We start from the raw sequence: 14,258 nt of genomic DNA, 5'->3' as shown, positions 1-14,258 counted from the left end.
AGAAATGTTGAACTACGGTACCCCATGGTTGAAAAATTTGGCCTTACTATTTACATGGCTGTCAAGAAGTTGAAACCTTACTTCCGGGCACATCCGGTTGCAGTCTACACAAACTAACCTCTCAAGTAGGGGTGGGCAAAAAATCCAATCTGATTGATCCGATCCACGATCCGGCTGATCCGATCCGAAATTTCGGATATCCAATTCGGTTTTTTAAATTTCGAATACATCGGATCGGATTCGGATCACGAATCTTAAAAAATCGGATATCCGATCCAATCCGGTTTTTACGTTTTTTTTAGTATTTTAAAAAAAAACTTGAGCAATTATTCAATCTTTCGTATGTCCAAACCCTAAACTCCTAAAACTCTAGAAGCCACTCACAGCCGCACCACCCTCACTGGTAGCCTTCGTCTCCCTCTCGACTCTCGCAGCTATAACCCACAAGCCAGTGACGCCACCCACCCTCCCTCACCCCCTTCTCACGCAGCCACAACCCACAACCCACCCACCCTCCCTCTCGCGCAACCACAACTCACCCACCCCCCTCTGATAATCTCACCAGAGTGACTGTCCTCATCGAGCCACAAGTACAAACGGTCTCACTCGTTACTCATCACGAAATTAGCAGTTCGATCTACTCGTCACACAGTAACAATAAGTTATGTTCAATGATGATTTAATTTTTTTTTAGGAATTTGATAAAGTTGTATATTGTTCTTTCTTCTGTGTTTCTCTGGGTAAGTTTATGTTGTTCAAAAAATTATTACCAGAATTTCGATTATTATAAGATGGATTAGTTGTGGCTCTGTTTTTTTGGGTAATGTGCAAGTTTGTAGCAAAAGCTAGGTATTTATTTGGTGTATAATACAAGTTTTACTAATTTTAAAGTTCTTTCCAGAAAATAGTATTTCGGATCGGATATTCAATGATCCGATCTGAAAATTTCGAATATCCGAAAAGTCGGATATTCGGTTTTTTCGGATCAGATCCGGATCAGTTGTTTACCGATCCGAAATTTTCGGATATCCGACATTTCGGATCGGATCGGGAATCCGAAATGGCCAGTCCTACTCTCAAGTGTCCAATGACAACCTTGGAGTCATCCAGTAGAATGCTCAAATGGGCTATTGAAATGCAAAATCTTGAAATCACTTTCGAACCAAGAAAGGCAGTGAAGGGTCAGACGTTCACCGACTTCATTGTCGAAATGACAAGGCTGGTTGCATTGGAGAATACTGATCAGGTGTGGAAAGTGTATGTAGACGGGAGCTCAACCATGAACGGCTGTGGTGCAGGGATTATATGTCAGTCTCCTGAAGGGGGGCAAGTATGAATATGCACTACAGTTTAAGTTCCAGGCCTCAAATAAGGAGGCAGAGTACGAAGCCTTGCTAGCCGGCATCCGCATGTGTAAGGCAGCAGGGGCAACAAAAATTGACGCCTGCTCTGATTCACAGTTGATCGTGAGCCAGTACCATGGTGACTATGAGGCCACCCATCCGGCTATGATCAAATACCTTCATGCGGTCAAAACTGAAGCTGGGACACTTGAAGAATTTCATTTGAGTCAAGTGCTCAGGTTTGAAAACAATCAGGCGGATGCCTTGTCCAAATTGGCATCATCTGCCTTCTTTGATATGTCTCGGTCGGTCTTCTGGGAAGTAATAGAAAAATGAAGTATTATTGAAGAAAATCCCATTGGAGTACTTGACCAAAGCTCTACCTGGATGGATGGCATCCGGGCATATTTGCAAGACAGCACGCTGCCTGAATCACCCCAAGAAGCGGCTATCATGAAAAAACGTGGTGCAAACTTCGAGATTAGAAATGGAGAACTCTTCAAGACATGTTTCTTAAAGTCTTTATTGAAGTGTGTTATCCTAGAGAAGGGGTAAGAAGTTCTCGAAGAATTGCATGTGGGATACTGCGCCTCCCATATAGGCGGCAGATCCCTCACAATTAGGGCCAGGCGGCAGGGGTATTTCTAGCCCACTCTTAAGTCAGACACCATGGAGATGGTCAAAAAATGTGACAAGTGCCAAAGGTTTGACAAACTAATTCATTGCCCGGCCACTGACTTGAAGGCAATCCATAGCTCGATTCCGGTTGCAAAATGGGGCATGGACATTCTAGATCCATATACGCCTACACCAGGTGGGAAGCGGTACATCCTCGTGGCTGTGGATTACTTCACCAAGTGGGTATAGGCAGAGGCGGTCAGAAACATTAAGAGAAAGGATGTCATCTCTTTCATTTAGAAGAATATCATTACCCGATTCGGAGTACCTATGTCTATGGTTTTTGACAATGACACTCAGTTTGAGACGTCTCAGCTCAAGAATTGGTCGGGAGATCAAGGGATATCAAATTGTTTTGCATCAGTCGGTCGAACCCAAGCAAACGGCCAAGTTGAATCCTTTAATAAACTCATCTCAGACAGCATAAAAAAAGAAAATAAAAAGGGCTGGTGGCTTATGGGCAGAGGAATTAATTCATGTCCTATGGGCCATCCGAAGAACTGAAAAGGGGGAAACCGGTGAAACCCCGTTTCTCATGGTATACGGTGCCGAAGCTGTCTTTCATATTGAGCATTATCAGTCGACTCTCCGAGTCATGCTATACGATGAAGAGGCAAACTGGGAGGCCATGCGGCTAGCATTGGACACATTCTCGAAGCGCAGGGGCAATGTCGCCTTGTGTCATGAGATTTACCGTCTGAGAATGACAAGAGCCTACAACAAGAAAGTACACAAACAACCCTTAAAAGTTGGGGACTTTGTTGTACGGAAAATGGAGGCAACCGGTAGGACCAATGAACAAGGCAAGCTGACCACTAATTGGAAAGGCCCCTACCAAAACTATGAAGAAGTAAGAGGCGGCACCTACCGCCTGGAAACTCCAGACGGAAGGCGGCTGCCCAAAACTTTGGAATGTAGACAACCTCAAAAAGTACTACTTCTAAGATTTGTAAATTTTTGTAAATGAAAAACCTATCAATGAAAAGTTGCTTTTTATTTTTAATTTGGTTATTTATTGCTTTATATACATGCATATTATGTCTCAAGCGCTGCCTATGCAATGTGCAAACGGCCTATTCTTATATCAAATATAAGCTAAGTCTAAAAACTTAGTAGCTAAATGTTGGGAATGTTTCAAGCATCCCACACTTGAGCCCCACTGTGATCATACACTTAAGCATGGTGGCGTCCAAAGGAAAGGAAGTTAGAGTAAAAGAGTCGCCAACAAGTTTTAGGAACTTGTAAACCGTTCACAGGGGGAAGGTTACACCCCTTCACGATCCATGAGATCGCTAACTCCATAGTGGTCTGGAACCATGACTGGATATTCGGGGATGAAGGTACAAATCCAACCTAAAAGAGATTGAACCTGCCCTAAACATAGGCCTCTACTTTATTCTTCTCATATTCATATGCGCTTTCTGACTAACATATAATCAATATATTAACCCTAAACCTGTTTAATCTATGTTGGTTAATGCACAAACAAATATATTATTGGCGATCACTTGAATTATAATCATATTAGCCTAAACAAGATTATTAATTATCTTATTAAGCGTGATTACAAGTACAAATTCCCTTTAAACATTCATAAAAGGCGTGATCAAGCAATAACAATAATATATATATCAAGCAACATAATAATGACAACAATCATCATCATAATAATAATAATATCAATAAAGCATAATAATAGCAAGATCCTAGGCATGATACTAACAAGATTAATAACAAATCCTAGCATGTCACTAAGCAATAAAGATCAAAGCTTTATCCCTAATATGATACTAACATGATAGAAGGAAAGAATAGGAAGCATCATAGAAACATGCATGATATTAGAAAAACATTAGTTATTACCCTAAATATGATACTAAGAAGCAATAGAACATCCTAACATGATACTAGGAATAAAAAATAATCAAAGCATGATTTCTATATCAAAATAATGACAATGAAATTACCTATTTGGATGCCTTGTATCTCTTTATAATAACAAAATACACGCGTTAGTAACTTCAAGGAAAATAATAAATCAAACAATTAAATAATTGAAATAGAGATTTGGGACCAAACCCTCAGAAATTATCAACTTTTCACGTCTAAGGCGAAGGCAACTTCGAACTTGGATAGGTGTGTCTAGAACTAATGTATGTGGAATTTTGTAAGAGGGAAGGTTTAGAAAAAGAAGAGAGAGAGAGAAAGCTTCTAGCTTTTAGAGAGAGAATAGAGAGGGATGGTTGTGAATTGTAGATGCTTGAAAACAGGGAAATTATTATGCTTTATGTCAAAAAACAACCGCATTACTAGAATTTTCACACTTTTACCTCGTTCGATAATCAAATGACATGAAAGGTATTCATCACTGGCTTTGGTTTTGGGGAGACACATTTGGGTGTCTACACTAAACAATCGTCTTAAAAAGACAACATGAGGCTAATGGCTGGATGATATTCAAATTTATAAATCCGTCTTCTCCAACATGAGTTTGGCGTCCGGTGACACCCATCCGGGTGAATTCGTCGCAGAGAGCATCTCCCATTTGGGTGGCACATTGCTCTATAAATGCATAGAGACGACCAAGATTGAACGACCTAATTGGTCAACTCATAGCCGTCTGACCTAAGTAATCTAAAAAGAACACAACCGAGTCTGGGAGAATCGTGTCTCCAGATATGAGCCGACGACCGAGCGTAGTTATAACTTAGATTATTTTCTGAAATTATGCGCTTTTTAAAAGTCCTTCCAATGGGGAAAAAGGACATCGAATGTATAATTGGATTGCAAACACCCCAGACAGTGGAAAAACAGTTCGATAACTCCTAAAATCATTTGGGCTAACGACTTATCCGCCTGTGCGGTTGGACGGCTGTGTACTTGGTTTAGGGCAATCACTACTGTGATTGATTAACTCATGAACATATCATACTCTTTAAAGTATCAAAGTTCCCAAGTCAATCAATCAAGGTTTGAAACCAACCACACAGCCGCCTAGGGGCAAAGGACAGCTGGTTTATTATTTGCCGCATGATATTATTAAGTTGGCAAAAATACATTAATAAGATACAAACATATAAATCAAAAATTCAAAATGCAAAAATTAAGGAATCTGAAGCAAGTTAAACAAAACCGACTCAGTTGATGTTTTTCATAAGATTAGCCTGACCAAATTGCCCGGAGATAATGTCAACCGGATATCTATCCAGGCGCAAAAAAAAAAAATGTTAAGTTACCCGACTCCCCAGTCGGTAAAAATACAAAGTACTCGGCACGCAGACCCGAAATGCAAGCGGCTAACAGCCATCTGAAAATTAAGACTCTTGAGTTTGCTGAGATGGAGGCACTGTCTGACTTGGCTAGAGGAAGGCTCTCTTTGGGTCTGACCAGCCGGAGGTGGAATGGGGTCAGCCGGAGTTGAGTCTTGGACAGTCACATCCGGAGTCTGGTTGTCCTACTGATCACCTATTTCCACATCCTCCTCTTCTCCGTCACCATCCTCGTCTCCGTCCTCCTCTTCTTCATTGTCTGAGGCAATGTTGGCCCATTCTTTAAAGGGAGCTGGAGCAGCCAGGTTCAGAACTTGAGCATCAAACACTTCTAAGGCATAATCATACCTCAGCTTGAAGAACTCCCAGTCGGTCTTCGGGTAAATGACCTGCCACGCTAATTTCATGCGTTCTTCGCAGTCTTTTTCATTCTCAACAATCAGCCGGGCCTACTCTTTGGTAATTGTGTCCTTGTGCTCATTTCGCATTTGGACCATCTCATCCTTGAGCCAGCCGACATCTGCCCGAAGCTTGGTGTTCTCAGTGTCATCCCCCTCCAAGGTCATCAGCCTTTTGTTAGCTTCCTTAACTGCAGCTGTCAAGGTCTTGACCAACTCCTCCTGTTTCAACTCCGCAGCTTTAATTTCAAGTTCACTCATAGTATTTTGATATTGAGCAAAGTTGAGAGCATTCAGGGCCCTCTGGTTAGCGTTAGTTACCTCCACATGTTTCCTCCTAAACGGAGCATTAAGTCCGTCCACTCTCAGCATTGCCTGTAGAGCACAACCGACAAAATAATAAATTAATTCATACACCAACAAAACTTGATTAAGCAAGATAAAAAGTTCAAGTTACCTCAGCCAATAGGGAACAGATACGTTCTAGATTGACCGTATGTAGAGCCGGTATCTTCTCCTTTTTAGACCGGGTGATGGTTCGAAGCATTCGATTTGAATACTGTTGGATGTTCGGACGCATTTGGGAGAAATCTGCACCAGAAGAAGTGTACAGTGAGATAGCAGTATAGGCGGCACCTATATTGTGCTAGCTGCCTGATGAATCCCCCGATTGGGTAATATGAGATTTAACTCTCATATACTCAAGTGGCTGTGGGAGTTCGAAGCAAACGTTCATACCTTGGGCTCTAGACTGAGGGATCTCTTCCCCCCCAGCCGTTGCAGAACCGGATGCAGCATTGAGTGGCTCGCCACTCTTTGACGCCTTATTGACGTCCGGCTCATTCCCACCAATCTCAGCGTTCTCGCTGAGAGCTTTCATGGCAGCCGGGCTTTTACCCTTGGTAGTTGGTCTTTTTTGGCCAGTCGGCACAGTTAAGGCCGTCTGGGTTATCTTGGTCCTGCTGACCTTAGGAGGCTTGTCAGGTTCCTCCACCCTGCCCCGTTTGAGCATCTTGGAGATGGATCTAGGGACAACCTTACTCCCACTCTGAAATGCAACAAAAGGGGCATAGTCGGTTAAACACCGCTTGGAAACATAGATTCACAATTGAGAAAGTCAGGTGGAGCTTACCCCATTATTTTTGGCATCTAGCTGAGCCTTCTTTTGTTCCAACAAATCCCTTCAGGTTTGAGCGGCTGACTTGACAGGCGTTTTGATCTCGTCAACCATCTTCAAGGCTTCCGCTGCAAGAGCAAAGGACAATTAGAAATCAACATTAAGTTAACATGATTACATATGGCTGGTTAAGAGGCCAAGAGTACTTCCTGTAAACATGGTGTTAAGGCCGCAGGCGGAGAGGAACGCCTCGTCCTTAAGCAAATCCGGATGAGGTATCCAGTGTTTGGGAACGATTATTTCAGTGCCATCGTCCAGGGGCATAGTCGTTGTCTTAAAAAGCTCCGACTCCATTATCTCATCCCATGCCTTTTCGAGGATGTGTGGGCAAGCACACTTCATTCCCAGCAAAGCCGGATCCTTATTAAACCGGCGGAGGACGTGATTGTGTCTCACAAACGAGGAAGAGATCAAGTAAAACTTGTCCTTCCAGTTTGACCACTTCAACACTTTGTCAAGCATCATCATATACTCCAGATATGTAGTTTAGAGTATACCATGCTCTCCAACCGCATGGGACACAACTCATGTAATGCATATGAGCAAACGCCTCAAAGCTAGGCGTCACACTCTGCATCTCGTAGGCGGCAATGTAGCACAGCATGTTGACCCACGAGTTGGGTGTGAGCTGCCAGACGCCTAAGTGGTATCCCTTCAAAATATCCCTTATTCCTTTGTGAAGGGGGAAGTGGAGGCCGACTTTTATTGCCGCCTCATAACAGCCGAAGTAATTGTCGGCATGATCAAGGTTATCCTCCTAGATGATAGTCGCCTCTCCTTCTTGGCCTTCTGGCCGTCTGTTTTATTCTTGCCATCCTGTCATGCACAGATACAGAGACGGTGGGATTCGGGGATGAGCAAATCAGTTCCATCCATCCAGAGACGACACCCCCAATCCTAGACTCAATTGTACTAGGAGACCGGCTGACTACTGTCCTACGCCGTGCCGTGTGTGTTGATGGTGAATCCATTTATTGACAAACCTATATACACAAACGGAAAAAGTTTGAAAGAGCAGAGAAGAGGAGAGACGGTTACCTTTATGAGATTTTCTGAAAAATGTCTTAAGCAGAGACTGGTTCTGTCAACGTAAAGTCAGGCGGAAAATTCTCAGCAGCTCTTACAGGCGGTGATCAGAGTCTCTCTATCTCTAGAAAATTCTCCCTTTCTCTCTCTACACTTATGAAAATGTCAAAGATGAGAGAGTGAAGGGGGGTAAAAACTATTTATAGAAGGGTAAAACGGGGGCACCCCCGTAACTCCCTCTAAAGGAGCAACAGTATTAACCGTTCGCCAATCTTATAGTGACGAGTGTCACAGGCGCCCCGTGGCACGCCACGTCACCCTTGTGAGGGGAAAATATTTTAGGTAAAAATACCCTAGACACGTGGCCCAATTAGAGAGGAACACGTGTCCTCCCTGAATAGGTCCAACATGGACCACTTACCAGTTGACACGTGTCACCCTCAGATATCAATAGGAAATTGTGGCCTTCAGGGCCCAATCCCTAAGAAAGCCGAAAAACGGTGAAGCCTACCAAATCTAGGTCAGAGTGACCTAAGAGAGGACACCTTTTCCAACGACCCTATAAATAAGGAGATTTCCCCATTTTTGGGGCACACTCATTTATTACATTATCATATCAGAGAAAACACCTGATCTCATAATCCGAGAAAATCTCACTTTTACCTTTCCGCACTTTTCACTTTTCTCCGTACACGGTCTAACTTGATCGTCGGAGGCGGAGCTTCAACCACCCGGAGTCTCCGTATTTTTGCAGGTTTAGACCGCGTGGGACCAAGTTTAGTGATGTAACTCTCCCGAGGGACCAAAAAACCCCAAAACAATAGCTATCCCATTCTTTAATTAAATTGAAGTCCATAGGTTTTGTACAAGGTTTCAAAAAGGCCTAATTGTTAGAAAAAAAAATGATTGTTGAAGGAAACAATTTATTTATTTATTTATTTTTATTTTTTTACAATCTTAAGGCATTCACTTCAATGAATCAAGCTCGATTAATACCATTACAAGAATCATACTTGTGATGCACATTGAAGCAGCCTTTGAGTGTTCTTTCCACCATCATTGAAGCAACTTCTAAGTTAATAATCGAATCTTTATTTTCAAAATCCAGTGGCTTCTCCGCCAAAAAATGGTTGGTTGGGGTTGGTGTTGCTATATGAGGGAGCCCCACTTTATCAACATGAAAAACATAGGGTGTTTCTCAAAATGATATTTTTGTAAATAAGAGGAATTGCATAATTTTTTTAATGTTTTTTTGGTACTTTTTTTTGTCCCTTTCTCCCTTTGAGAAAGATGAGGTGTTTCTCATGTTGAGAAATTTGAATTTTCTTGTTGCTATATGTAGTTGTTGGGTTTTTGTTTGAGATTTTGGTGAAATAACTAATGTTGTTACATTAAGAAAGCAAGAAGGAAGGAGGAAGAGAGGTGAATGAACGACATTTGATAAACATCCTATGTTTCTCAATTGAGAAACTGAGACTTGCTCTAAACAAATTGAACGATTTACGTATTTTATAAATCAATCTTATTAATGGGATCTCCTTCAATGTTCATCATCCTTTCAACATACTGCTTCAGATTCGGTCATCCACTCATCCATAACGACGCTTTAGGTTAACCTTCCTTCATGGACTTCAATAGCTTTTCTCTTCCTAATCCTTATCAAACAAATTTTTTATAGACTACCCGTAGTGCTGTCAAATTTCAAACCGAAACCGTTTAACTGTCCGAAACCGACCGACCCAAATGAGAACCGAACCGATTAAAAACCGATTTTTTTGAAACCGAAAACCGACCCGAACCGTATTTTAGTGAACCCGAAACCGAATCGACCCGAATAATGTTAAACTGTATAAGAACCGAACCCGTTAACAAACCGAACCAAATATAAACCGAACTGAAAGAAAACCGAACTGAAAAAGAACCGAACCGTATCTAACTCGAAACCGGTTTCAACCCGAAACCGTTTAAACTGGCAAAAAAACCGCTTACACCGAACTGTTAGCAAACTGCTACCCGTTTGCACCGAACCATTTAAAAACCGAACTGATTGTAAACCGAACTGGTTATAAACCGAACCGTTTATGAACCAAACCGCTTCTAAATCGAACCGTTTACAAACTTTTTTATATAATTAAATGGATTTTTTTTTTTGACGGGAATATAATTAAATCGAACCGTTTACAAACTTTTTTTTTGACGGGAATATAACTAGTAAGATCAGTATGACTAAACTTGAAACAGAACATAATATGTATTTATAAAATCAATGAGAATTTGTTTATAATATGATGCCTAAATATGAAATGATTCGCGACTTTATATAAAACTTGTGAACGCAAAAGGTTAGCAAGTACTATCAAATTTCAAACCAATAAAACCATTTAACTGCCCGAATCCAAACAACTCGATAAACAATTTATTTTTTGAAACCGAAAACCGACCCGAACCGTAATTTAGTAAACTTGAAATGGAACCGATATGAATAACGTTAAAGTGGTTAAACCATCGAAGAATCGAACCAGTTATAAACTGAACCGAAAAAGAACCGAACCAGGTAAAAGTTGAACTGAAAAAGAACCGAACTAGTTATAATCTGAACCAAAAAAGAACCAAACTGTTTCTAACCCGAAACCGTTTCCAACCCGAAACTGTTTGAACCGGGATAAAAACCGTTTACACCGCACCGTTAACAAACCGCAACCCGTCTGCACCGAACCGTTTTTTATCCGGACTGTTTACAACCCGAACCGATTTAAAACCGCTTAAGAATAAACAGAAACCGAATCGAACCGATAACTATTTAAACCGAACCAAAACCGACCCGTGAGACAATTAAACCGATTCCAAACCGACCCGATTAAATACCGAACCGATTTCAAACCGAACCGAAACCGTACTGTCAAACCGTTTTGACAGTGCTAACTACCCGAAATGAAAGGCACTAAGGGCCTGTTCTCTTCCGTTGAAATTCAGTTCAGTTCAGTTCAGTTCAGTTCAGTTCAGCTCAGTTCAGTTCAGTTCAGTTCAGTTCAGTTCAGCTCTTATGTCTAATGATATTGCTAATGATATAAAGCCAAATTTCATTCTTTTAAGCTCTTATTACAACGACGCAACAAATAATAATGATAATAATAATAATAATAATAATAATAATAATTATTATTATTATTATTATTATTATTATTATTATTATCAATAAATAATAATAATAATCATGAATAAATAATAATAATAATAATAATAATAACAATAATACTAATAATAATAATCAATAATTAATTATAATAATAATAATAATAACAATAATTAATAATAATAATAATAATAATAATAAAAATAATAATAATAATAATAATAATAATAATATCGATACAATTCATTGTTCAAATGGTTCTATTTTTTTGATACACATTTCTATTGTTAATCTTATTGAGAAAATTAGAGTACTACACAACTTAAACTAATTTTCATAGTCAGTTAGTTCTTCGTCTTCTTCTTGTCCACCAAGCTCCTCCATTACCTCGGCATTTCTCTGAACTGACTCCCATATCTGATCAGTTATTTCTTGTCGGACAATATCCATAGCTGCTTTTCTGCTACATGTAAGTGTTTTGTGTTCTTTTGTCATAATACTATTTTATTTTAAAATTAAATAGTATATGTGTTTAAAATATTTAGAGGTTTCAAGTTTTTAATATATTTTCCATAAATTTATAATTATATTATAAATTTTATAATTATGTCATATGAAATAGTACATTTGTATATACACATAGGTATAGTAATATATAATCAAAGACCACTAATCTGTAGTTAAAAATCACTAATTAATAAGTTCAGTTCAGTTCAGTTCAGTTTATTTCAGCTCAGCTCAATTCAGTTCAGTTCACTTCAGTCAATCAGAACAGGCCCTAAATCACTAATGAAACAAGGACAAATCACACAACTTCTTTCAATTGAAAGAGTTAAATTAGGTAATAGGTGTCACAATTGCGTTAAATTCAACCCTATTTATTGTCTTTCCTCCAACAAAACCAACACTATTTCCTCATAAAATTTCTCAATCTCACACTTCTCACCCACTCTCTCTCATTCTCACACTTACTTTCTCTCTCCTCGACAACAATGGCTGCATTCACCGCAACCACCACCGCCGCAACAGCAGCAACCAGACTCTTCTCACTCTCCACCCCAAAACCCACCCTCTTCCGTCGCAACAACAACCTCCTTCACTCCACTCTCACCCCTTCATTCTCCCTCAACCTCAAACCCCTTCACCTTAAACCCCTCAATTACTCCACCAAACCCACTATCAACGCCGCCATTTCCGTCGGTTCCAAGCTTCCCGACGCTACCCTCTCCTTTCTCGACGCTTCCGATGAAGTCCAAACAGTCACTATCTCCGCTCTCACTACCTCCAAGAAAGCCATCCTCTTCGCTGTTCCCGGCGCTTTCACCCCCACTTGCTCCCAGAAACATGTCCCTGGTTTCGTCGCTAAAGCTTCTGAGCTGAAATCTAAAGGCGTCGATATTATTGCCTGCATTTCTGTTAACGACGCTTTTGTGATGAAAGCGTGGAAAGAGAGTTTGAATGTTGGTGATGAAGTCATGATGTTAAGCGACGGTAATGGCGATTTTACGAGGGCTATTGGTGCTGAGCTTGATTTGAGTGATAAGCCGATTGGATTAGGTGTTCGATCGAAGAGGTATGCTATGTTGGTTGAAGATGGTGTTGTTAAGGTGCTTAATATGGAAGATGGCGGCGCTTTTACTTTTAGCGGCGCTGAGGATATGCTCAAGGTTCTCTAATTTTGGGAATTAGGGTTTTTTTTTTTCTCGAGTTTCAAATGTGAGTTTTTTTTTTTCTTTCTTTGTTTGAATAATGTTGTATTGAGCAAACCCTTGTTTTAGATTAATGTAATTGGTTTGTTGAAGTTTATACTTGTAGTGTTATCTGTTCTTTACTTGATTATAATGATTGTTGGAAACTTGGAATGATAGATTGAGTTGGAGTAGAACCCTCGAACTATTGATTTATCGAAATTGATTCGAATTTTGGGATTGATGGAAGTTGAGTTGCCAAACTTGTTGTTGATTTTTAGTAATTGGATTGATTAGGTTGAATCGTACTTGTTTTGACTTTTATCGGCGTAATAGAAAACTTGATCTTTGTTCTTATAATATAAGCTAAACATGATTGGAAATGAGCCTGTACTGTATTTGTGTTGTTTACTTGATGTTGGTGCTCTTTTGGATGATTAGGAGTTAGGAGTGGCATGATTGGGTAAATTAAGACGAGTAATTGATGTTCAACATAAGTATTGGTATTGAAAATTTCCTCGTGGACTGGTTTATGTTCTCATTGATTTCTTTTTGGGGATGAATTAGGATCCTCTCTTGTTCTTCTCGTCTAGTTCCCATCTTCAAATTCGTCCCTACATAAAGGTTCTGGACTTGGAGAGGATCTGATTCCTTGGGAGACGTGCTGTTATTAGATTTTTGCGTGACATTTGATGGAGACTTGTGTATTTATGTTGCCGTTGCTTTGTGATGAGTGCTTTGCTATGTGGAATTTGTGCCCTTTTTTCTTTGGAAAAATTGAAAAGAATAATCCCACCTTTGCTCAACATGTTCAAAACAAGCCAAGTTTTGGAAATTCTGGAAACAAGCCAACCTTGACCTTTTATTTTCTCAAAACAAGCCTTTTTACCTATAGCTATCAATTTGGGTTAACGAGTTGGATTTGAGTCGGGTAAGAGTGGGTCGGGTCGGGTCAATTCGGGTTAATGCTGTAACCTATGCGGGTCGGGTTTGGGTTGGGTCACGCTTGAGTCGAGTCATGTCGGGTCATACATCTTATCGGGTTTGGATCAGGTTTAGGTCGGATTAATAACAGGTCGGGTTACATTTGGGTCGGGTGAACAATAGGTCGGGTTTTCACAGGTTAAAACGATTTAGGGTAATTCTCGGGTTTGAGTCGGGTTCGGTTCAAGTCAATAATTTGCGGATTAGAATCAGGTCGGGTCATTCTCGGGTTTGGGTCGGGTTTGGTTCAAGTCAAAAATTTGCGGGTTATAATCAGGTCGGGTCATTCTCGGGTTCAAGTCGGGTTTGATTCAAGTCAATAATTTGTGGGTTATAATCAGGTTGGGTCATTTTCAAGTCGGATAATTCTCGGGTTCAAGTTGGGTTATGTTTAAGTCAATAATTTGCAGGTTACAATCAGGTCGGGTCATTTCCAAGTCGGGTCATATTCGGGTCAACTAACTATAAATAGATAATTATCATTTTTATCAAGCTAATTATTTCTTTTGACTATAATATATATGGCACACATAATAGGGGACTTTAGTCTATAATTTAGGAA

At 40.1% G+C, this 14,258-nt stretch overlaps 1 protein-coding gene across 1 annotated transcript; it reads left to right on the top strand.

Moving 5' to 3' along the window:
• Positions 1-11,923: 11,923 nt before the first annotated feature.
• Positions 11,924-12,830, top strand: LOC145572489 (peroxiredoxin-2B-like). The gene has a single exon (XM_081631463.1). The coding sequence runs from the start codon at positions 12,017-12,019 to the stop codon at positions 12,698-12,700; it is 684 nt and encodes a 227-aa protein (XP_081487589.1). The 5' UTR covers positions 11,924-12,016; the 3' UTR covers positions 12,701-12,830.
• The last annotated feature ends 1,428 nt before the right edge of the window (positions 12,831-14,258 follow it).

Source organism: Chenopodium album, chromosome 12 (genome assembly GCF_948465745.1).
Source record: "Chenopodium album chromosome 12, dcCheAlbu1.1, whole genome shotgun sequence".
Lineage (NCBI taxonomy): Eukaryota > Viridiplantae > Streptophyta > Magnoliopsida > Caryophyllales > Amaranthaceae > Chenopodium > Chenopodium album.
This window is presented reverse-complemented; position numbering and strand designations above follow the sequence as displayed.